The sequence below is a fragment of the Canis lupus genome, chromosome 18 (assembly GCF_011100685.1).
Source record: "Canis lupus familiaris isolate Mischka breed German Shepherd chromosome 18, alternate assembly UU_Cfam_GSD_1.0, whole genome shotgun sequence".
NCBI lineage: Eukaryota > Metazoa > Chordata > Mammalia > Carnivora > Canidae > Canis > Canis lupus.
The window spans coordinates 52821543-52844837 of NC_049239.1; the positions used below are offsets into that span (position 1 = coordinate 52821543).

The 23295-nt window shown below is 60.8% G+C and overlaps 1 protein-coding gene across 3 annotated transcripts; it reads left to right on the top strand.

The window, feature by feature from the left end:
* Positions 1-3983: 3983 nt before the first annotated feature.
* On the top strand, positions 3984-23194 carry CDC42BPG (CDC42 binding protein kinase gamma). 3 transcript variants are annotated; one of them, XM_038564059.1, is made up of 37 exons: positions 3984-4165; positions 6718-6809; positions 6896-6979; positions 7373-7468; positions 7788-7936; positions 8438-8531; positions 8744-8944; positions 9064-9312; positions 9731-9810; positions 10794-10891; positions 10984-11064; positions 11351-11439; positions 11555-11734; positions 12025-12117; positions 12246-12367; positions 12449-12521; positions 12754-12860; positions 12950-13064; positions 13271-13419; positions 13497-13585; positions 13882-13934; positions 14019-14117; positions 14207-14266; positions 14547-14652; positions 14940-15073; positions 15159-15298; positions 15401-15482; positions 16246-16462; positions 17408-17470; positions 17592-18191; positions 19408-19505; positions 19587-19671; positions 19798-19918; positions 20120-20237; positions 20410-20533; positions 20654-20739; positions 21795-23194. In XM_038564059.1, the coding sequence occupies exons 1-37, from the start codon at positions 4006-4008 to the stop codon at positions 21849-21851; spliced, it is 4644 nt and encodes a 1547-aa protein (XP_038419987.1). In that variant the 5' UTR covers positions 3984-4005; the 3' UTR covers positions 21852-23194. The 3 variants fall into 3 exon arrangements, with proteins under 3 accessions (XP_038419987.1, XP_038419988.1, XP_038419989.1); XM_038564060.1 differs by having other exon boundaries at positions 14022-14117; XM_038564061.1 differs by lacking the exon at positions 20410-20533.
* The last annotated feature ends 101 nt before the right edge of the window (positions 23195-23295 follow it).

A 23295-nucleotide genomic window follows, 5' to 3' on the forward strand; every position in this document is an offset into this window, starting at 1 on the left:
AACCACGTGGAGTTGCAGCCGCTGTGGAGTGTGGGAGCCCCTATAGTGTTTTGGAACAGCCCAGAGAAGGTTTTTGGAAGAAAAACCAGGATGATGAAATCACCATATGTCCATCCATTTGGAGCTTTGGACTTTTCAAAGGACACACCCTTAGTGTGCTAGGGAGGGCGGAGGATTGAGTATGTGGGGCTGCCAAGACTAGCTTGGGGAGTGGGGACCCTTAACCCCACCATCTCTACCAGCACTTCCCCAAAAAGCCATCCCAGTGGACACTGAAATAAACTCGAGTGCCTGAGCAGCACGACATAGCTTTTATGTGAGCTCTGTACCCCCCCCACCCGCCCCCCTCAACCACACACTCTTCTAGGCAGATGGGCTCCAGCAGCCATTGGTGGCCATTCTGGGTTCCATTTGCCTCTCACACCTGAGCTGGACATTTCTCCCTGTGCACAAAGACCGGCCCAGAGAGAGGAAGTGACTTGCCCAAGGCCACATGTGTGCGTGGTTAAGAGTAGGCAGGGCGGGATGACGCCGCAGCCAGCCTCATCTTTCCCTGGCTCTCTGGGGCCGGAGTAGGTTACGACTTATGGTGTGGCCAAGGGCAAGGGCAGTCTGCCACTCTAGTTAGCCTGCAAGACCATCTGCTGAGAGCAGCTTCCAGGGCAGCTCCAGGAGGGGTCATCCTCAGTCACTGGAGCTGAATCTTACTTTTGCTTCACTGGCGTGGGGGGTGGGGGCACAGACCAGGCTGGGGAGACTGAAGACGTGGCTGTGGATGCAGGAGACCCTGGAGACTGTCTTGCTTCTGGTCCCCTCGCAGACCCGGAGGACTATGTTCAGGGGTGGGAGAAGCTGGGTTCCCTGTCACTTATTTGGGGCCCCCTTATCTGGGCTAGCCTCTCCCCCACCCCCCCACCGCTAGGCCTGGGTCTCACCATCTAAAGGCCCTTGGCAGAAGGTCTATGTCAAGTCCACCGCAGTTTGGCCTTTCCTCGCCCCTGTCCCCAGCATCTGAGCACAACACGCCGCCCTCCTGAGCCGCCAAGCACTGGCCGAAGCCCGCAGCCTAGGTTAGGAGGCAAAGCTGGCACCACTCACCTCCCATCTCCTCTGCCTCAAGGTGTTAATCCTTTTTGTTGTTGTTGTTAAAGATTGTATTTATTTATTCATGAGAGACATAGAGACAGAGGCAGAGACACAGGCAGAGGGAGAAGCAGGCTCCATGCAGGGAGCCCGACATAGGACTCGAGTCCGGGACTCCAGGATCAGGTCCTGGGCTGCAGGCAGCGCTAAACTGCGGAGCCACCCGGGGCTGCCCTCAAGGTATTAATCTGTCAACGGAGGGTAATAATACGTCCTGAAAATAACATATCCGCAGTCACTTTGAAATGCCAAGAAGCATCATAGGAATATTCGTAAGGTGTTATCCAGGTGATCTGCTCCCTGCGAGGCTGGGTGAGAGAGAGTGCCCAGCACCTCAATACCAAAGGGACTCGGAGTGGGGGAGGGAGAGGTTATGAGCAGAGAAGCTGCCCCTGCACCCAGGAGGGCCTCCTACAAGCAGTGACTGAGAAGGTAGTGGGGGTCTCCTGCTCAGACTCACCTGCTGAGCACCCACTGAGCTGGGCCAAGATCCTCGCCCCACACAGGGCTCCGTGGGGCAAGGACTCTGTGGCCCTGGCCGTCTGGCTCATACAAGCTCAGAGAACAGATCTACTGCGGTGAAGCAGCACCACATGCAAGAACTTTCTGCGGCCAGGGCTGGAGGACAGGCTGCTTGCGAAGGCTGGAGCAGTTCAGGCACAGATGGAGTCCCGAGAGGCTTTCTGACCTTGGAGCCACAGTGGAGTGGGCAGGGTGCCCAACCGCCTTTTACAGGCAAGGAAACTGAGGCTTGGAACAAGAATGTGACAAAAAACGAACTCAGGACCAAACAGAATCAAGTATGGGATGGGATGGGGAGTGCCGTGCACCAGTCCCAGCTCTGTGCAAGCAGACCTCGGCGGGACTCAATCCTTGTTGCCTGTGACTCAGTTTCCTCTCTGCTGTCCTATGTGGGGATGGAGTCTTTTTTTTTTTTTTTTTTTTTAAGATTTTTAATTGTTTAAAGTGATTTCTATACCCTGGGCCTTGAACTCAAAACACTAAGATCGAAAGTCCCAGGCTCTAGGATTGAGCCAGCTAGGTGCCCCTATTGTGACAGCTTTCATAGGGAGCCCCAGTAAAAGGCAGGAATTCCAGGCATTCAGGTCCAGGCGCCCCCTGGGCATGGTCTTCAGGGCAAGAGGACAGCCTTGTCTGAGAACAGCACTCAGAGAGGCTAGGGACTTGCCAGAGGCTGCACCTGCAGTGATCCAGGACCCAGGGGCCTCACTGGTTGGCCCGTGACTGCTGACCCCTGGGGGCCGTGGTGGGCCGGGCGGGGAATCAGGCTGTCCAAGAGGGGCCGCGGGGAGTAGAATCGCCCATCTCCCCATCCAGGACACCGTCCCTCCGTTCCTTCGGAGATGGCACTTGGGCTCCCCCGGGGCACCTGGCCCTCCTCTGGTCTCTGGCGCCCCCCTGTGGCCGTTGGTGGGGGCTCTCCCTGAGGGGTCCACCCGGCCCTGCCCCAGGAGAACCTAGAATGCTCCAGGTAAGAGTGCACCAACCGGCCGGACTCCTGCCCCCACGCCTGGCCAGCAGTGAGTGAGCCGGCCTGACTCCGTTTCCCCATTCCGCAGACGGCGGGCACAGGGAAGCCACAGGGCATGTCTCAGAGGACGGCAAACGGGGAACCTGGTAGAAGGCCCCTGTGTGCTGCCAGGGAGGCTCAGCCCAGCTCCAGACACCCAGAGCGCCTCCTCCCTGGACGCTGGCAACGACCCCGCCTGGGCTCAAGGAGGTCCCGGTCAGAGCGGGCAGGCAAATCCTCAAAGAGATCTTTTAATGGAAGAATTTGTTGTCTAAAGCCACTAAAATGCCCCACCCTTCGTTCCCTCCTCTTGGACCGACGCACAGTCCCATGGCGTCCGGGCCAGCCCAGCTGCACACAGCTGGGCAGAAATCAGAAATGCCACTGGACAGACTCAGTCCCTCCCCTCTCCTACCTCGTCCAGCCCAGCTCCCACCTCTCTCTGGCCCTCCGGTTCCAGGCCGGCCGCAGGCCTTGCTCCCGCCTAGGCTTGAGGAGCCTGTGGGGAGTCCAGCCCGGCCCCACTCCGGGGGCTAGTTGCGGGGCCTCCTCACCCTCAGCCTCTCCAATCCCCTTCGTCCTCCTCAAGCCTCGGTGTGTCCGTCTGCCAAATGGGTGTAATCATCCCTGCCTCACCTACCTGTCTCCCAGGTGGGCAGTAACGATACAAATAAAATGAAATCAGAAACTAGCGAGTACCCCCGCCCCGCCCCGCCCGCCCCGCCCCGCCCCCGCTCCGGGGGGGAGGCTGGCCAAGCGCTGCGGGCATCCCGGGGAGGGGACTACAACTCCCATCCGGCTCCGGGGCCGCGGGCGTCTCCAGGCCCCTCTCCCAGAGCAGAGGGAGAGGCTGTCGCTGTCCCAGGGGGCGAGGGAAGCGCTCCTGCCCCCGGCATCCCCTACCTGGCTTCGGGGCCGGCGACGGGCCGGGTCAGGCTGGCTCTGGGGCCGCGCGGGGATCCAGGCAGCCTTCCCGGCCCCCGCGGGAGACCCCCTAGCCCAGCCCCCCGAGAGCTTACTCTTTGGGGTCCGCCCTCCCCACTTCCTGGCCGAGGGTTGGCCCGGTTCCCGCGCGCCTCCGCCCTCCCACCTTCACCTGCCGTCGCGCCGCCCATTGGCCAGCGCTCACCTGCCGTCCGTCGAGGGGCGGGGCAGAGGGCGGGGCGCGGCGCCCAGGTGTGGGCGCGCAGGCTGCGAGCGAGGAAGGTGACAGCGGGGAGGGCGGGAGGGGCGGGGGAGGACTCGCGGACGACCCGCGGACAGACGGACGGACGGGCCGACGGGCGGGCATGCGGACGGCGCGGCTCTAGCCCGGGCGCCCGGCCTCAGCCATGGAGCGGCGGCTGCGCGCACTGGAGCGGCTGGCGCGGGGCGAGGCCGGCGGTGGCCCCGGGCTCGACGGCCTCCTGGATCTGCTGCTGGGGCTGCACCACGAGCTCAGCAGCGCCCCCCTCCGGCGGGAGCGCAACGTGGCGCAGTTCCTGAGCTGGGGTGAGTGGCCTGGGCGGGACCGAGGTGGGGTGGCCCCGGGGACCCTGTGCCGGGGCTGTCCCCGCACACCCCGCGCCCTCAGATCCTCCCGCCGGGAGCGGCACCCCCGCGGGCTGGCCTGGCACGTTACTGGACCCCTTGGGCCCTCTCAGCTGCACACCTTACCCTCCCTTGGACTCACAACACGCTCCTTCCTACCCAGACCCTGGCGCGTGTGCGCCACTCACAACGTACCCAGACACACACAACCTCGGTCCCAAGTAGAGACCTCGGACTCAAGCACATAATACGTGTGCTACGGGGTCACGTCAGAGATTCCTCACTCACACTCATACCTCATGACCCTGGAGAACAGTCACACATGCAGACCTCCACGTGTCTCACGCACTGACACATATGCTTTCTCTGGCTCCCGCAGACCACACGGACACACTGAGGTACTCACAGCTCAAGGAGAGACCCAGGGAGCCCCACACTTCACCCCAAACGCCATCCGGACCACCTTGGCTATTACATGCTTGCCTACTTCTACTCACAGATCCACAGGGATTGCACACCTACACACATTCCCACATGCCCACTTCCATCTCTCGGCATCTCTCACACCCCAGACTGGACACAGAAACCAACCTCAGCCCCTTTCCCTCTGCAAGTCGCCGGCCAGGCTTCCTGAGGTCTATTCCCCAGCGACAGGGAGGGGGGCCTGGCTGGAGGTGGGTCTGTACCCCTTCCTGGTTGACTCATCTGAGTCACCGGAAGTGGCTGACCTGGAGTAACCCTCCACCCAGTGTGGGCACCGGCACCAGCCCCAGGCCTCCCTGGTTATGCCTGGCCAGGCCAGGGGGGAGGGCTGAGGGGCCTGGCCAGGAGGATGGGGTGAGGCTGGTGTTTGCCCGGTGGGTGACCAGCGTTCCCGGCACACCTTAGCTCTGAGCAGGCCCAAGGGCTGGCCTGGCATGGTTGGGGGCCTGTAAGACATTCTAGTGAGCTGGCCCCCGGCCCGGCCCCGTCCTCCAGAGTGAGTGCAGCTAGGAAGCCCCTACCTCTGGTGCCTGCCACTCTCCCTGGGACTTCACCTTATTCATGCGTATCTGATTGTGTTGTCATCACCTGCTGTGATGCCTACGCACCTGTGTGTGTGTGTGTGTGTGTTTGCACACACATGTGCTTCTCCCTGCCTGCCTCTGGCGTCTCTGCCTGAGACCCCGGCATGGGGGCCTGTCTGTTGACATCTCCCAAGGTAACTGGCAGGGTGGTGACTCACTCTGCTCCCGCTCCGACTTGTCCCTGCTCCTGCCCAGAGCCCCCATCCCCTGCGGCAAGGCAAGAGGACTGGGCAGCCTGTCCTGGGGACCTTGATCCTCCTGACCATGGACTCCAGGTTTTGGCTCCTGTCTGGCTGATAGGTAGCCACCCTGGCCTCAGTTCCCCCTTGGAGGCCTGTGGCTCCTCCTCTCCAGCTGCACACACAGACCTGGGAAAGAGACAATTAATTTCTGTAATGAGGTTTCCACACCACCCCTGCTGCGGGGGTTCTCCCTGATAAACCTGTGGAGCAGCTCCCTGTCCTGCCCACAGACCCGCCCAGCTGGCAGGGAGTTACCTGGGGGAAACTGAGGCAGGGGGCCAAACTGCAGCTGCCCTCAGCCCCCACCAGGCACTCTTACCTCCCTAAGCCTCCAGACTCCACTCCCCTCTCTGGGCCTGGAAAGGGTCCGAGAGTAGCTGGAGATGCCCCTCAAGGGAGTCTCAGGACTGGGAGAGGAGGAAGTTCTTGCCCAGATAAAGGCCAAGTCCAGATGGGAGGCAGTGCCTAGAGTTGTAGGGTTGGTCAGGCCTGCAGGACATCTTGAGCGCTCACTCCCCTCAGGTGCCAGCGTCAGGGGCCAAGGAAAGGTTTTTTGGCTCTGTTTTTGAGTCTTGTGAGAACATGGGCAGAGCTATTTATGCCTCCAGACCCAGAAGGCCCCACACGGGAAAAGCCTATCCTCCCAGAGCAAGCCCTGCAGAACCATCTGACCTCTCCTCCAGGGCTGCCCCAGGCCTCACTCCCAGCCAGATACCTCTGGGCCTGCAGGCTCCGGAGAGGAGGGCTCACAGCTCCCAGTGGCAGGGAAGCCTCTCTGGGGACAAGGAATGTTGCCCGTCCAGTTTCCCAAGACAGGCCCAGGCCTGGTCCTGCCAGGCGCCAAGAACTGTGAGCTGAGGGTGGGAACGGTATCCCCTTCCTCCCCAGGGTGACCTGGTCAGCCAGGTTCAACCCCACCCAGGCTGGGAAGGACTACAAGTTCCATCAGCTCCTGGGATGGAGACTGCCTACCTAGCATCTGTGGACAGGGGTCCAGGGAACCATGGATTCCAGGAGGTCTCGGGGCCAGGTGGTCAGCAAAGCCTGGACCCCACCTTCCATGCTTCCTACTCACAACTGAGGGGGTTGTGGCCCCTCCCAGTCCTGGCCTCATGGGGGTCGCAGCTCCTGCTTTCCCCAGGCAAGAGAGAGAGCTGGGACCCTCCCTGCAGGTGCCCTGAGCCCCACTCTGTGTTCCCCTCAGCTAGTCCCTTCGTAGCGAAGGTCAAAGAGCTGAGGCTACAGAGAGATGACTTCGAGATCTTGAAGGTGATCGGCCGAGGGGCATTTGGGGAGGTGAGCAAAAGGCAAAGGCCTGGGGTAGATGGGAAAGGGGGTTCGCACCCAGGCAGAGCTGACCCCTATGCTCCCCATGGCCTCAGGTTGCCGTGGTGAGGCAAAGGGACAGTGGGCAGATTTTTGCCATGAAGATGCTGCACAAGTGGGAGATGCTGAAGAGGGCCGAGGTCAGTTTGGGGTTGGCTGGGACTTTGGCACCCTACGAATGGGTGGGGGTGTGGGGCAGGGTGAGGGTGCTGCCTGTGGGGAAATCAGGGCATGCTGGGGAAGGGGCAGGCATGGCTGCTGAGCCGGCAACCGTGTTCAGTTCAGGTTGGCTGAACTGCCAACCTCCCCCATTGCTTTCCCACGATAGGCCTTTCTTAGAAGCTAGCCTAGTTCCCATTTTCCTTAGAACTCTGAGGCCTGGAGCCATAAAGCACAGGCCCACCTGTGCCTGGCCCACACAGGCAACCTTGACCAGAGCTTCTAGACTTATTCTTCCTCTGTCCCCTGAGCTAGCAAGGAGGGTTTCCAGGGCTCTGATCCCATCCTTCCCCCTGCTCCCCAACCTGCTGCAGACTGCCTGTTTCCGGGAGGAGCGGGATGTTCTGGTGAAGGGGGACAGCCGCTGGGTGACTGCTCTGCATTATGCCTTCCAAGACGAGGAGTTCCTGGTGAGGATACTCAGCAAAGCTGGAGGGTGTACCCTAGGGACAAAGGAGAAGGCCCTTGGGGGCCAGAGGTGCTGGGTCCAAGGAGAGAGAGACCCCTGCTCTGGGCACTGAGAGGCACCAGCTGCTGGGCCTGGAGGCCCTGCCTGAACTCTGGCTGGTGGCTGGCTACCCTAGAGCTGCTGGGAGACACTCTTGCCTTCCCAGAACCCCTCAGGACCATGGGGAGGCGGGCAGGAGGCAGGGCCCCGGGACAGGTGCCCCTCACCCACCCTCCCCATCTGATCTCTGCCCCACCTCTCCCCCATCCACCACCACCCAGTACCTGGTGATGGACTACTATGCCGGTGGGGACCTCCTCACTCTGTTGAGCCGCTTTGAGGACCGCCTCCCACCCGAGCTGGCCCAGTTCTACCTGGCTGAGATGGTGCTGGCCATCCACTCCTTGCACCAGCTGGGTTACGTCCACAGGTAGGGCCCCCAGGCCCCTGCTGCCCTGTCTAGCCCCTGCTAACTGCTCTGGGACAGCTGGCAGTTGCTGAGTGCTCACCACATGCCAAGCCCTAGACCGGGTGCTTTGTACACACAATGTCTTCGAATCCTCACACCAAAACCTTTATGTGATGGGGGCTGCTCTTGTGCCCACTTTACAGGTGAGAGAGTCAGAGTTTAGCATAGGTAAGCGCCTGGCTCAAGGTGACTCAGCTAGTGGTTTGCACCGGGTTAGTCTAACTCCTGCATCCCTCACTGCGTGCCCTGCTGCCTCCAGGGGTCATCCTTATGGGTCGCTTTTCCCAATCTAACCACCTTCCTTCTCGGGAGCCAGGAGGCCTCGCCACCAGCCTCCCTCCTGCATGCATGCACACACACGCCGTATCTTGTGAACAGATAGTGAACGCTAGTGTGCATGTGTGCCTGAACTCACACCTACACATGCAGGTCAAGCCCCTCTCTTTCCCTGCACTCCCTCAGGGACGTCAAGCCAGACAATGTCCTGCTGGACATGAATGGTCACATCCGCTTGGCTGACTTTGGTTCCTGCCTCCGTCTCAACAATAGTGGTATGGTAAGGCCCCAGGGTGAGGGAAGGGGACACCTGGCCTGGAGAGCTCCCAGGGGAAGGAAAGACTGGGTCTAGGCCCCAAGTGGGGTCACCAGGCCAGTTAAGCCTTAGGGAATGGGGGTGTCAGGGCCAGAGCCGGGGCTACAGTGAAGGGGCATCAGGCCGAGCCAAGTCCAAGGCTGTCTTCATGGCATCTTCACCACCAACACCCCTAGGTGGATTCGTCAGTGGCAGTAGGGACACCAGACTACATCTCTCCGGAGATCCTGCAGGCCATGGAGGAGGGCAAGGGCCACTATGGTCCGCAGTGTGACTGGTGGTCACTGGGAGTCTGTGCCTATGAGCTGCTCTTTGGGGAGACGCCCTTCTATGCTGAATCCTTGGTGGAAACCTACGGCAAGATCATGAACCATGAGGTCAGGCCACCAGCTCTGGGGTTCTGGGAGGACGGCAGGAGGCCTGACCCCATATGGTTGGTATACCCAAGGGGGTAGGATCCTGGACAGCCACCTGCACCCCTTCCCCTGGCCTACAGGACCACCTACAGTTTCCCTCGGATGTGCCTGACGTGCCAGCCACTGCCCAAGACCTGATCCGCCGGCTGCTGTGTCGCCAGGAGGAGCGGCTGGGCCGTGGAGGGCTGGACGACTTCCGGAACCACCCCTTCTTTGAAGGTGTGGACTGGGAGCGGCTGGCAACCAGCACGGCCCCCTACATCCCTGAGCTGCGCGGGCCCATGGACACTTCCAACTTCGATGTGGACGATGACACTCTCAACGAGCCGGTGAGCAGTGGGTTCCACTGCACTAGGAAAACTGCCTTGACCCTTGCTGGCCAAGGGAAACCAGAAGTTCTCCAGAGCAGTTGCTGGGTGGAGGATGAGGCCCTTGCTTTCCGGAAGCTCACGGGAGTCATGGTTCACCTGGGCTGGTTCACCTCTACCGAGGTGGGTTGTTGGACCCCAAGTGTTATCCTAGTAACCAGAAGTCTTATCAAGAGGAAGGCTCTCAGCGGCACCTGGAAGGCCATGACCATAAGGGCTCATGGGAATTGTGGTCTGTTTAGGTGGGGGCCGTGGCACCCTCCTAGGTTCCATCTGAGCAGGAGGTCAGCACTCCCAGTCCCAGGGATGTCTCCTGGGTCTTGAGCCTCAGCCTGGAGCCATGCCTGGGAGTCTGACACTCCTTCCCCTCCTTCTGCAGGGGACCCTCCCACCACCCTCCCACGGGGCCTTCTCTGGCCACCATTTGCCATTCGTGGGCTTTACCTACACCTCCAGCAGGTGAGTCTAGTCATCACATACCTAGTGGGAGGCCAGGGGCTGCCTGGCCTGGTGGACACTGGGAATGCAGCCCGCTGGGACCGTGGGAAAGGGGCTAAATGGCCTACCAGGTGCCTGTATGTGACAGGGAGTGTGCTCTGAGCCCTCAGGAAGACAACTCTCACGTCCTCAAATTCTAGTGGAGCCATGCCTATGCCTCCTAGGAGTCCCGTCCCAGCCTCTGGCCCTCAGAGTACCCTCCATAGCAGGCTCAGAGTGTTTTAGCCTCAGAACCAGAGGCCTACAGTTGGAAGGACCCCTCCAAGTCCTGGAGATGCACTTTATGCCTCTTTATGCCCATTTTACACTGGGTCAGATGATCTAGTTCATTCGAGGGGCTGGCCTGAGATCACGGTGAAGAGGTACGCTGTGGTACAAACAAATGTGTCTGACCTGCACTGAGCGCCACTGGGTGCCAGGCATGGGGCCAGCTGGCCTAAATCACCATTTCCTCGTGGCAGTCCTTGAAAGAGGCCCTGTGAGGAAACTGAGGATCAGATATGTTAGGTGACTATTCAAGGTCACACAGCCTATAAGGGCCAGGGTTGGGGCTTGAGCCTGGGTCTGGGATCTTGTGGGCAGTGCCTGGTCTGGTCTCTTTCTTCGGGCACAGAGCCCAGGGATGGACACAGAGCTGAGCTGGCTCACAGAGGGTGTTTCTTGGATGAATAAACGACTGGATGAAGGAAGATGGAAGGGCTCTGGGTGGGGTGGGTTTTTTTTTTTTTTTTTAAGATTTATTTATTTACGATAGACATAGAGAGAGAGAGGCAGAGACACAGGAGGAGGGAGAAGCAGGCTCCACGCCTGGAGCCCGATGTGGGACTCGATCCCGGGTCTCCAGGATTGTGCTCTGGGGCAAAGGCAGGCACTAAACCGCTGAGCCACCCAGGGATCCCCGGGGTGGGTTTTTCTGCCAACCCATGTCACCCTGCTCTCCCCAGTCCGGGCCCTGAGAGCAGCTCTGAGCAGTTGGCTGCCCTAGAGCAGAAGCTCCATTGTCTGGAACAGGAGAAGATGGAGCTGAGCCGGAAGCTCCAAGGTACAGGGGGACCCGCTGGGCTAGGGCGGGGGTGGGCTGACTCAGGAGCTACTGCTGGACTGGCTACTCACCTACGAGTGCCCCCTCTGCAGAGGCCCTGCAGGTCTCCTCGGACCACTGGGAGCTGGAACGGCTACGGAAGGAAGTACAGACTCTACAGGGCAGGCTGTCAGGTACTCCGCCCCCCAACGCCACCCCATCTCTTTCCCCCATCCTCACCCTGGAGGTTGAGGTGCTTTCCTAGCACACACTGGAGTCCAGCCTGGATTCCAATCCTGCCCTTACTGTATACAAGGTGTGATCTTGGGGAAGTATTTTAAATTCTCTGAGCCTAAATGTAGAAAATGAGCCAAGGAGACCCACTTCCCAGGCTGTGGTGAGAGTTCTGTGAGATGCTGCATGTGGAATGTCAGGCTGAGGCTGTCAGTACATGTGGGCCTCAGTGACAATTCCTGGCAGAGACACCAAGGGATGGTGAGGCCGAGATGGATGGCAGCAGCCCAGGCCAGAACTGCAACCTATGGCAGGAGAGAGACCGGCTTGTCCAGGTGAGAGCTCAGTGAGGTGGGTAGGTGAGTGGCCTGGGGTTCCATGCTAAGGAGGTCCATACCCTGACCCCAGGCCTTGCCCTCCGCACCCCCTCGCTGACCCTCTCCCCGCCAGGAGCTGGCCGAGGCTCAGGCAGGGCTGCGGGCGCAGTCACAGGAGCTGTGCAGAGCCCAGGAGCGGCAGGAGGAGCTGCTCCAGAGGCTGCAGGAGGCCCAGGAGAGAGAGGCAGCCACAGCCAGCCAGACCCAGGCCCTGAGCTCACAGCTGGAGGAAGCCCAGGATACCAGCAGAAAGGTGAGCGATGGGGGCGGGTAGGGACAGCAGCAGAACCCTGCCCCCTGTGAACCCCAGTGTGGCTGGAGGGAGCCCAAGGAGCTCAGGGCTGGGTGCTGGCAGCACCATGTGTCTTTGCACCCCCAATGTGGCTGGCTGAGGCCCAAGTGAGGGGATATGTTTAGAGTGGGGCCAGCTGGAGGTTCACTGCCTACCTTCCTGCTAGGGCTGACAAGGCCCAACAGTCTGCAGCGGGGGAGTGGGTTGGGGTGGACAGGGTCAGCAGCGGCTGCCTCTGAACCTTGTTACAGTTGCAGGCCCAGGTGACCACACTTTGCCGGGAGGTGACACAGCTCCAGAGACAGTGGGAGCGAAGTCTTGAGAAGGAATCTTTTCGAGTCAAGGTAGCAAGGTCTTAACCTTCTTCCGAGTAACACTCCCTTTGGCCTGACCTACTCAGGCCTGTGTCCCTAGGGTGGGGTGGGCCATGGCCTGTCAGGCTCCTGCCCTGACCCCTCTCCATGTCCTCAAGACCATCCACATGGCCTCTGAGACCAATGGCACGGGGTTGCCTGAGGGTGGGCCGCAGGAAGCACAGCTGAGGAAGGAGGTAGCTGCCCTTCGCATGCAGCTGGAGGCGGCCCACAGCCATGGGTGAGTCGGGCAGCCTGGGCAGGTAGGGGACGGGAGGGGGGGTCTGAGCTGGGAGTCACTGAGTCATCCGCTCTTCCCCAGGCTGAGTGGGAAGGAGGAGACTCTGTGCTGGCTCCAGGAAGAGAACCGACGGCTGAGCCTGGAGCAGGAGCGGGTGAGCATGGCAGATGGAGGGCACAGAACCGGTGGGGGCGGTGGGGACAGAGGAGGGGAGCTGGCAGGGTGAGTGGTCCATGCTGCTGGGGTCCCAGAGCAGGCTGTCTCCCAGCCCTGTAGGACCCACAGCCGGCAGGCAAGTGATGGTGAGTAAACGAGGGTGGACGTGGATTGGGCTCGGGGGTGCTGGGGTCCCTGAGGCCTGACCCATCTTCCTACCCGGCCCCCAGCTGGTGGAAGAGCTGGAGCGGGAGCAGCAGAGCAAGCAGCAGCTGGAGGGCGAGCGGCGAGAGACGGAGAGCAACTGGGAAGCCCAGATCGCTGACATCCTTAGCTGGTGGGGGCCGAGGGGCTAGTGGGGAGGGGCTGGCCCCAGGCAAGGGGGCTGAAACCCAGGCCATGACCCTGAGCCCCCTTCCCAATCAGGGTGAACGATGAGAAGGTCTCAAGAGGCTACCTGCAGGCCCTGGCCACCAAGATGGCCGAGGAGCTGGAGTCTATACGGAACGTGGGCACCCAGACACTCCCTGCCCGACCACTTGTGAGCCCCAGAAATACCCTGGGGGGAAGGGGTACCACTCAGCAGGTGGGGACACTGAGCTCTGGGAAGATCAGGGACTTGCTTGAGCTCACAACAGATCAGTGGCCTATCTAGGGCTTTGAGTCCGGCAGTGCACTCTGGTGGGCAGGACCTCTGAAGCAGCCAGGCCCAGGGATGTCTTACGTGGGTACCCCCCTGGCCACCAGGACCACCAGTGGAAGGCCCGGCGGCTGCAGAAGATGGAGGCCTCAGCCAGGCTGGAGTTGCAGTCGGCCTTAGAGGCCGAGATCCGGGCCAAGCAGAGCCTGCAGGAGCAGCTGACACACATGCAAGAGGCCCAGCTGCAGGCCGAGAGGTGAGAGTGGAGGAGGCCCTGCATGGGGGCTCGGGACCCACGCAGTGGCCTCTGACAAGCCCTCACCCCACTCTTAGCCGTTTGCAGGAGGCCCAGAAGCAGAGCCAGGGCCTGCAGCAGGAGCTGGCTGCGTTGCGGGAGGAGCTGGCGGCCCGTGGGCCAGGAGGTAGGTGCTCGTTGGCGTGCCTGTCCCTGAGCAAGGCCCCCACTTGAGCCTCACGGGGACTGGGCCAGGGAGGGGCATGACAGCCCTGCAGTGCTCTGGAGACAAGATCTGGTTCCAGACTCGGCTGCTTTACCCCACCATCCGCTACCCAACACTTACTGAGCACCTGCTGTATGTGTCACCACAGCCTGCAGTCACTGCTCCATTTTCCTGCTGGCCCCAGTTCCTCAGGAATGAGTGTTGGGGCTGGGCCCGGGCCACCCCCACCCCGAGTGACCTTTGCTTTCTGTCTGCAGACGCTAAGTCCTCAAACTCCCTGATTCCCTTCCGGTCCCTCTGGAGCTCAGAGGTGAGAACTGTGCGCAGGGGCTGGTTGGGAGGCATCCTCCGGTGAAGCTCAGGGGCCTTGATTCCCCCCCATTTCACTCCCCAGAAGGATTCCAGCAAAGACCCGGGCATCTCAGGAGAGGACCTGAGGCCCAGTGTGGAGCCAGAGCTGAGGCCAGAGGGCCGCCGCAGCCTGCGCCTGGGGGTGAGGAGGCGGGAGTCCCGCTTTTGGAGGGCTGGGCCACCCACCACCCGCCGGGCCCTCCTCACCTGTTTGCTTGCCCTCCCCTGCAGGCTGTGTTCCCCAGAGTGCCTGCGGCTCCCACCGCCCCAGCAGAAGGACCCCCTGCAAAGGTCAGCACCCAGAGGGCTGGAGCGGGGTAGGGGCACCAGGCCATCTTGCCGGGTCTCCGAGGACCTGCTTGGGTCCCTCCGCGTGCATCATGGCTGGCCGACTACACTGGGGACGGCGGCAGTGAGTTTGAGTGCTGTGACAGACTCATTGCGGCTGGGTTCACACTGCCCCAGGCTCATTCCCTGATCCCATCAGCATCTCACGGTGGCCTCGGGGGTGGGACACAGGGCCCCAGGAGGCCGTGGTCAGGCGTGGGTAATGCGTGTCCTGCCTCCCCAGCCTGGCTCACACGCGCTGCGGCCCCGGAGCTTCCCGTCCCCTACCAAGTGCCTCCTCTGCACCTCGCTGATGCTGGGCCTGGGCCGCCAGGGCCTGGGCTGTGATGGTGAGACCCCACCCCCCACCCCCGACACCCGCATGCCCACCTCCTGTCCCCAGGTAGAGAGAAGGAGACTGCTCTGATCCTGACCCATCCCGGTTTTCCCCTTAGTCCACCCCTCATTCCCGATGCTCCATTTAGTTTGTTTTCTTTCTCACCTGACTGGGGAATTGGTGACAGCTGGAGGTGCCACCACAGCCTCAGGGAAGCCCAGGGTGGGTAATACTCAGAGTCCTGGTTCTGGGCTGTCCCCACCCAGCCTACACCGCCTGCTTCTCCTGCTTCCCCCACAGCCTGTGGCTACTTCTGTCACTCCGCCTGCGTCCCCCAGGCCCCGCCCTGTCCCGTGCCCCCTGACCACCTCCGCACAGCCCTGGGTGTACACCCCGAAACGGGCACAGGCACTGCCTACGAGGGCTTCCTGTCGGTGAGCTGGGGCTGGCTGGGGAGGGGGAGGCAGCGGGGGCCATCCCAGAGCCTGGCGGGCCCTCCCATGCCTGCCTTCCCCCCAGGTGCCCCGGCCCTCGGGCGTGCGGCGCGGCTGGCAGCGGGTGTTTGCTGCCCTCAGCGACTCTCGCCTGCTGCTGTTTGACGCCCCAGACCCACGACTCAGCCCAGCCAGTGGGGCACTCCTGCAGGCACTGGATCTAAGGTGGGTGCCAGGGAGGGGCAGGGGCAAAGGGGTGCGGCAGTGGGGGGTGAGGGGGCGGCCAGAGGCAATGTGGTCTCTGACCAGCCCCATGGACCTCCCCAGGGACCCCCAATTCTCAGCCACCCCTGTCCTGGCCTCTGATGTTATTCACGCCCAGACCAGGGACCTGCCACGCATCTTTAGGGTGAGCGCCAGGGCAGGTGGGCTGGGCCACCGTCGGCCTCCATGTGGCCCTGCTCCAGCCACTCTTCTCTGTCTCCTTTTCCATGGCTGCCCTCCTTACCCGCACCCCGGCCCCCTGCCCCCCATTGCCTCCACAGGGACGGCTCCGTAGCCTCCACTCCACAGCCGCGGTACACTTTCTGTTTGTGAAGCTGTGTCCTGCTAGTCTTGGGGCCTCCTGTGGCTTCCCATCACCCTCGGGGCGCTCCTGCCCATGGCCTTGAGGCCTCACGTGTCTGACCCTGCCAGCCTCCCCAGAATTCCTCTGGAGCCTCTCCCTGCTATGAACATACGTCCCCTTCCCCAGCTCTGAAAGTGCCCTGTAACCATGGATCCTGCACATCCTGTTTCCTCTGCTGGGCCCAGACCACACCCCAAGCGTTTCCCCACCCTGGACCATTCCTGGTTCTTCCACTCATCCCCTGGGCTCCAGCAGAAATGTCTCTTCCCCTGAGAGGTCATCTTTCATTCCTGGCCTGGGTTAGGGGCCCTGCTGCATGTGCCCACGATGCCCTGTCCCTCCCCTACTCAGGCACTGGTTCAGGGCTCTAGACTTACTGGTGTGCTCGTCTAACCACCCTGCCTGGTGAACCACCTGCTGCTGTAAGACAGCTTCTAGCACTGCACCTGGCCACTCACGTTGGTGCTAAGAGGCATCAGTGGGTAGAGAGAGGGGATGGCCAGCCCTCAACCCACAGCCCTCTCACCTGGGTCCCTGCCCACAGGTGACAGCCTCCCAGCTGATGGTCCCCCCCGCTGTGTGTACTGTGCTGCTGCTGGCAGAGAGCGAGGCCGAGCGGGAGCGCTGGCTGCAGGTGCTGGGCGAGCTGCAGAGGCTGCTGCTGGACTCACGGCCAAGGCCCCGTCCTGTGTACACCCTGAAGGAAGCCTATGACAACGGGCTGCCCCTGCTGCCCCACGCGCTCTGCGCTGCCATCATCGGTGAGCTACATGCTGAGGGGCATTGCCCCGGGCAGGCTCTGGGGAGGACTGCCTAGTGACCACTGCCCAGTCCCTATAGCCATGAGCTGTGGTCTCCACATTACATACGTGACCCTCCCCTGGGTATAGGTGTGTGGCAGCCTTTGCTGGGGGGCCGGGGGCTTGGCTTCTGCCACTCCATTTCTCTGTGCCCCAGTTTCTGCTTTTGCTCAAATAATCTTAAGTGAGTGAAAAGAGCAAAGGCTTTAGGAAGAGACAAATGAGGGTTCCAGGCCTGGCTCTCTTACCAGCAGTAGGGTGATCACGGGGGAGCCTGGACGCAGCTGAGCCTCATATGACCTCCTGTGGGGGCAACTGTGCTCATCCCAGAGCCTGGAGCTCGGCGGGACCTTCATGACAGCCGGGGGAGAAGTGAGGGAGTGGTGCTTCCTGGCTTCTCCGGGCAGCTGCCGGGGCCCTGAGCCAGCCCCTGCCCTGGAGAGCTGGGACTTCCCCTGGCATGCAGAGTGGGAGCTCCTGGAGAGCCTATGTGGCTCCTCCAAGTCCCCTGTGTCAGTCAGGAGCTGGGGGGACAAGGGCATTGAGCAGGGACTGCTGTGAATGTACTCTCAGCCTGCACTGTTTCAGCCTCCAAGCAGCGCTGTGAAAAGGACCCATTGTCCCCACTTTGCATAAAGAAAGCCAAGGCTCTGAGAGGTGACAGGTCTTACCCCAAACCCCGCAACTTGGGGTAGGGGCTCTCACCCAGCCCCCTGCCCTTGTGGGCCTTCCCTCCAGTACAGCCAGCCCAGACTTTGAGAGAGAAGGGTCCGGTGATGCAGGGACAGTGGGATTGCCATCCCCACATCCTCAGGAGAAACTGAAGCTCAGGAAGGACAGGCAGGCTGTCTCATCTCCGGCTGTCAGATGGACTGTCTGACCCAATCCTCTCCCTCCCTCTACTAGACCAGGAACGGCTTGCTCTGGGCACCGAGGAGGGGCTATTTGTGATCCACCTGCATAGCAATGGTATGTGCCAGGCTGGGCCACCAGGGTGGACCCAGGTGGGGGTCAGCCCCAGAGGACAGAGGATGGGCATGGGGCTGTTCTTCACCCGCCTACTGGTGACTCTTCTTTGCCAACCCCGAAGACATCTTCCAGGTCGGCGAGTGCCGGCGGGTACAGCGGCTGGCTGTGAGCCCCATGGCAGGCCTTCTGGTCGTACTGTGTGGCCGTGGCCCCAGCGTGCGCCTCTTCGCCCTGGCCAAGCTGGAGAGTGCGGAGGTGGTGGGTGCCAAGATCCCCGAGTCTCGAGGCTGCCAGGCGCTGGCAGCCGGGCGCATCCTGCAGGCCCGCACCCCTGTGCTCTGTGTAGCTGTCAAGCGCCAGGTGCTCTGCTACCAGCTCGGCCCAGGCCCAGGGCCCTGGCAGCGCCGCATCCGTGAGCTACAGGCACCCGCACCTGTGCAGAGCCTGGGGCTGCTGGGCGACCGGCTGTGCGTGGGAGCCGCCGGTGCCTTTGCCCTCTACCCACTGCTCAATGAGGCTGCGCCCTTACCGCTGGGGGCCAGTCTGGTGCCTGAGGAGCTGCCACCATCCCGTGGGGGCCTGGGCGAGGCTCTGGGCGCTGTGGAGCTCAGCCTCAGTGAGTTCTTGCTACTCTTCACCACTGCGGGGGTCTATGTGGACAGCGCCGGCCGCAAGTCTCGAGTCCATGAGTTGCTGTGGCCAGCAGTGCCCACAGGCTGGGGTAAGGCCTGTGGAGGGTCCTCCTGCCTGACCATACCCTGCTTTGCCCTAGGTGGGCTGCACCAGATCTTCCTCTCCCATGCCTCTGCTTATGCTCTTCCCCCTGCCTAAACTCTTCTTGTACCTGGCAAACTCTTAAACAGGTCCTGCCCCAATGCCAGGGCAGGGCCTGGAGCTGGTAGGCTCTCCATAAATGACCACCATGATTTCTGTCATAGTCATTACTGCTTTCATGCTCCCTGCCTTCCCCCATCACTGGCCCTTTGTTCCTTTTTGCTCCCCATCTCTGTGTGCAGACCTCTGCCCTACTGCTCTTCGCACTTTCTTGTAATGACTGGTTTGGTACCCCGGGGGCCTATGAGGGGCTGGAGCTGGGTGCAGGATGTGATGGTTTCTTTATCACATCCTGCACCCAGTCCAGGGAAGCACACCTTCGGGGCTATGAATGTTTGGAGGAATGAATGAGTGAGTCAATGAATGAATTAATGAATGAATGAACGAGCAAACAAGGCAGTGGAAGCATCCAGTACATTCACATGTAACTGTGAGATGGTGTTCGGGCTAGAAGACGGGGACAGAACTCCCTTCATAAGCAGTGGCTCTTCTGGGGTTGGGCCTGGGAGTTGGGTGTAGCGTAGCACAGACTTAGCCTGTAGGAGTTGGAATCAGACTGCCCCGGGCCATCAGACTGCGTGACCTTGGCCATTACTTAGTTCTGGGGTTCCATTCTGTCATCTATAAGTTAGGGATGATACTAATACTACCTGCCCAGAGCTGTTTGAGAAGTCAAGGAGAGGGCAGCCCAGGTGGCTCCGCGGTTTAGCGCCGCCTTCAGCCCAGGGCTGATCCTGTAGTCCTGGGATCGAGTCCCACATCGGCCTCCCTGCGTGGAGCCTGCTTCTCCCACTGCTTGTGTCTCTGCTTCTCTCTCTCTATGTCTCTCGTGAATAAATAAATACAATCTTAAAAAAAAGAGAGAGAGAGAGAAGTCAAGGAGAAAAAAGTTAGCCAAGTGGTTGGAACTATGCCTGGCATGCCACTGAGTGAGTGCTCCATGGACTGTAATCTCTGATTGGTTATGGACGGTGGGGGGGACAACCTGAAGTCTTCAGAAGGACCTTGGGTTGGGCATGGAAGTCACTGGGCCACAGCCGAGGACAAGCCCACAGAGGTGCGGGACTTGCCAGGGCGGCACAGCACAGTCTCCTGCCCTGCAGGTTACGCAGCCCCCTACCTGACAGTGTTCAGCGAGAATTCTATCGATGTGTTTGACGTGAGGAAAACAGAATGGGTCCAGACGGTGCCACTCAAGAAGGTGAGGGTCGTCCCCCAGGCCCCTGGCCCTGGCCTCGGTGCAGTTGGGTAGCCCGGCTGACCCCTGTGCCTGCTGCCTCAGGTGCGACCCCTAAACCCGGAGGGCTCCCTGTTCCTCTTTGGCACGGAGAAGGTCCGCCTGACCTACCTCAGGAACCGGCTGGCAGGTGAGGAAGCGCGTGTGCATGAGAGTACGGAGAGTGGGCGTTCGCGTGTGGCTGCGACCCTGAGCTCCAGCGGACGGGGGCACTGGGGGCGTGTGAGCACCGTCCGGCTCTCTGCTCCTCCCACAGAGAAGGACGAGTTCGACATCCCCGACCTCACTGACAACAGCCGGCGCCAGCTGTTCCGCACCAAGAGCAAGCGCCACTTCTCCTTCCGCGTGTCGGAGGAGCAGCGGCAGCAGCGGCGCAGGTGCGCGTGCGCGATGCGGCCGCTGGGCGGGGCCTCCCACGCTTGGGGGCGGGGCCTCCCACGCTTGGGGGCGGGGCCTCCCACGCTTGGGGGCGGGGCCTCCCACGCTTGGGGGCGGGGCGGGGCGCGGGCCCGTCTCGGGGGAGGGCCGGGGAAGCGTCCCTTTCGCCGCCGCCCCCCCCCTACTCCCTCTGCCCGCAGGGAGATGCTGAAGGACCCGTTTGTGCGCTCCAAGCTCATCTCACCGCCCACCAACTTCAACCACTTGGTGCACGTGGGCCCCACGGACGGGAAGCCCGGCGCCAGGACCCAGCCCCCGGTGAGCTCTCCGAGGCCAATCACAAGCCTCCCCGGTGGGGCTCAGCCAATCAGCGGCCCCTCCGGCGCGCTGGAGCCACTTGCTGCCCGCTGCCTACCTCGGGGCCTGCGGCCTCGGCACCCCAGGCTGGCGCGCCCCCGGTCCCAGCCCTGCCGCGCTGTCCCCCCAACAGGCTCCAGAAGGGAAGGGCCGAGGTAGCCGCGGCTCTGGCCCGCAGCGTCCCCACAGCTTCTCGGAGGCCTCGCGGCGCCCAGCCTCCGTGGGCAGCGACGGGCTCGCTGGCGACGCGGACGCCAGTAAGGACAACCCCTCCGCTTCCCCTGCCTCCACAGCCCTCCCCCAAATTTCCACCCCTTTGGACACCTGATCTGTGACCTTGGCTTTCTGTTCCCTCTCTCATCCTGCCCCTGGCTCAGGGAAGAGGAAGCCTTGGACATCTCTGTCCAGCGAGTCTGTGTCTTGCCCCCAGGGATCTCTGAGCCCGGCAGACTCCCTGATACAGGTGAGCTGGTGGGGCTGTTCCCCCTCCTATAAAAGGGCAGGTAGTTCTGTTCTTGCTAGGCCTTGTGCTGGGACCTGAGGCTAGAGAACAAGCTGAGCCCATCCCTCCCGGGATCCTAAGAGAAAGACTTGCCCCACAGCGGGCCCCAACAGAGGCCTGGAGGCAGGTTGGCCCAGGTGGGCGTTTGGGCTCGGACTGCTCCAGGATTGTGGCCCTGGCTGAGATGTCGAGCCCCTCTGAGCTTATTTCACCTATAAAATGAGGTTACTGTTTGATATTATTATTATGTAAATGATAACCAGATGAGGTGATGATTGCTTCAGCAGGGTACCTGGCACACAGGGAGAATGCCACAGAAGGGGAACTCTTTAGAGGCCCGGCCTGAGGTGGAAGGATCAGGGGAGGGAACAGTCCACTCTGGGAGGGGACCTAAGAGGAGCTGGAAGGCTCCCATTCACCCTCTGGCCACTTCTCCACTGCCACCCCCACTTTAGCCACACCAGGCTGCTGGGAGCCCTGGAACTTGCCATTTTCTTTCACACCTTCAGGTTCTTGCGCCTGCCATCCCGTGTCCCCCACCCCCACCCCGTGTCGTCCCCCACCCCTGCTTGGAATCCTCTCCTTAACATCCAGGCCACCTTCAAGGCTTTGCGCTAATAGCACTTTTTCCAAAGATCACCTAAGTGCCTGGCAGCCACCAGCTTCTTTAGGGCCCACGCCCTGCTCCCTCCACCCCTCCTTGTCAGTCCTTATGTGCTAGGGTTTTCCTTGGATGCCAGTCCTCCTCCCTCAACTCTGGGCTCCCTGATAGTGAGGGTCAAGTTTGTTTTCTGCCTGGAGTAAACCATGTTTGTTGATAGATGAATAGAGTAAATGAACAAACGGATTTTGATTTGGGCTCCAGAGTTAATTAAAGTTGGAGTTGCCAGGGTTCTTCTGTAGGCCCACCCCCACCTCACATCTGGCCCCCTCTAAGGGCCCGGATGTAGCAGGTGATGGGTCCTGGGGAGGCTTCTGGGAGGCACTGGGAGTCTTTCCTTCTGTTTCCCCTCCAGGTGTCAGAACGGCCCCGGAGCCTCCCTCCAGCCCCTGAATCAGAGGGCTCCCCTTGACACTCTTTGGCAGGGGCCACCCTGATCCCAGGACCAAGAGACAGGAATGAACAAAGAGCTTGAGGAATGCCATGCTCCGGCTGGCCCGGGATGTGTGGAAATTTGGACTCAGGGAGGCCTTGTGTTGGAGGCGACTCAGAAGCTGGTCTGGGTACCCAGGCCCTGGGGGACCTTGACTCCCAGCCCTCATCCTGCCTTTGTTCTCTGCTTTCACCCCCTATCTGTGCTAGCTACTGGGAACACAGTGGCCCCCTTTCTGCTCTGGGGGCCCATCTGCCCTGGAGTCCAGGGGCAATCGTGCCAAAGCTCTCCTTTCCAGTGCCAAGCTTCAGAAAGCCTGCAAGCAAGAGATGGGCTGAGGGATGGAGAAGGACGGAGGCCCTGGGAGCAACCTGGGGTCTTGGCTATGGACTGTCTAGCTCTTAGGTGGGGCCAAGTTGGGGCATATCGCTGTCTCTGCTTGGGGTCAAGGTAGGAAAGACAGAGTCTGATCCAAAGGAAAGGAGGGTGGGGCTTCTGGCTGGTTCAGTCAGTAGAGGGTGTGACTCTTGATCTCAGGGTTGTGAGTTCAAGCCCCATGTTGGGTGTAGAAGTTACTTTAAAAATTAGAAGGATTTAAAAAAAAATTGATGGATTTTTTTTTTTTTTTAAGGAGGAGAGACAAGGAGCAGGGAGGATGTAGGTGAAGGAGGGTGTAGGTGAAGGAAGTGAGGGGGGAAGGGAAAGGAAAGGAAGTGGAAGAGGCAGTGTTAGTGACTGGCAGGAAGGGAGAGCCATCCAGAGGAGGAGACAAATAAAGGAGGAGCTCTGAAGAGGAGCCAAGAGGAGCCAAGAGGAGCCAAGGAGCAGAGAGCCGAGGGGAGCCAGAGAAGCACACTACTGAGAGGGGCCTTTCTCTGTGATCAGGAACAGAGAGGGGCCCTGTGAACCAACTGACATTGCATCTAATCCGCCCAGGGGGGAGGTAATTCCTGGACAGGGACAGGATGGGGAGGGTATTTATAAAGGCTACTTGGTAGGAGATGGACCCTGTTGGGGGCCTGCTGGAGGGTCTCCAGGCACACCCTGGCCCTTGCCAGAAAAGGGGTGGTCCTTTCTCTCAAACCTTCAACCATCTGTGTATTAGGGAACAATAGGGGGCATTTTATTATTGATCATAGTCATAATAATGACTAATATAATAATTGTTATTATATTGCTATTTTTATTAAACTTCCCTCTACTGATAAGTTGGGGGCAAAATAAGTATTTATCTCTTCAAACACCATATTCCCGGGAGGGATTGACCTGAAGCTCTGTGAGGCAGTGAGAAAGCAATAAAGACAACTTTTTCAGCTGCTGGCCTCCCTGCTTGGATCTGTCCTCCTGGGGTTCAGAAAACTGGGTTACAGAGATGGAGGGAGGAATGGATGTCTGGGACAATTGTCTTCCCTGCACTTTCGGG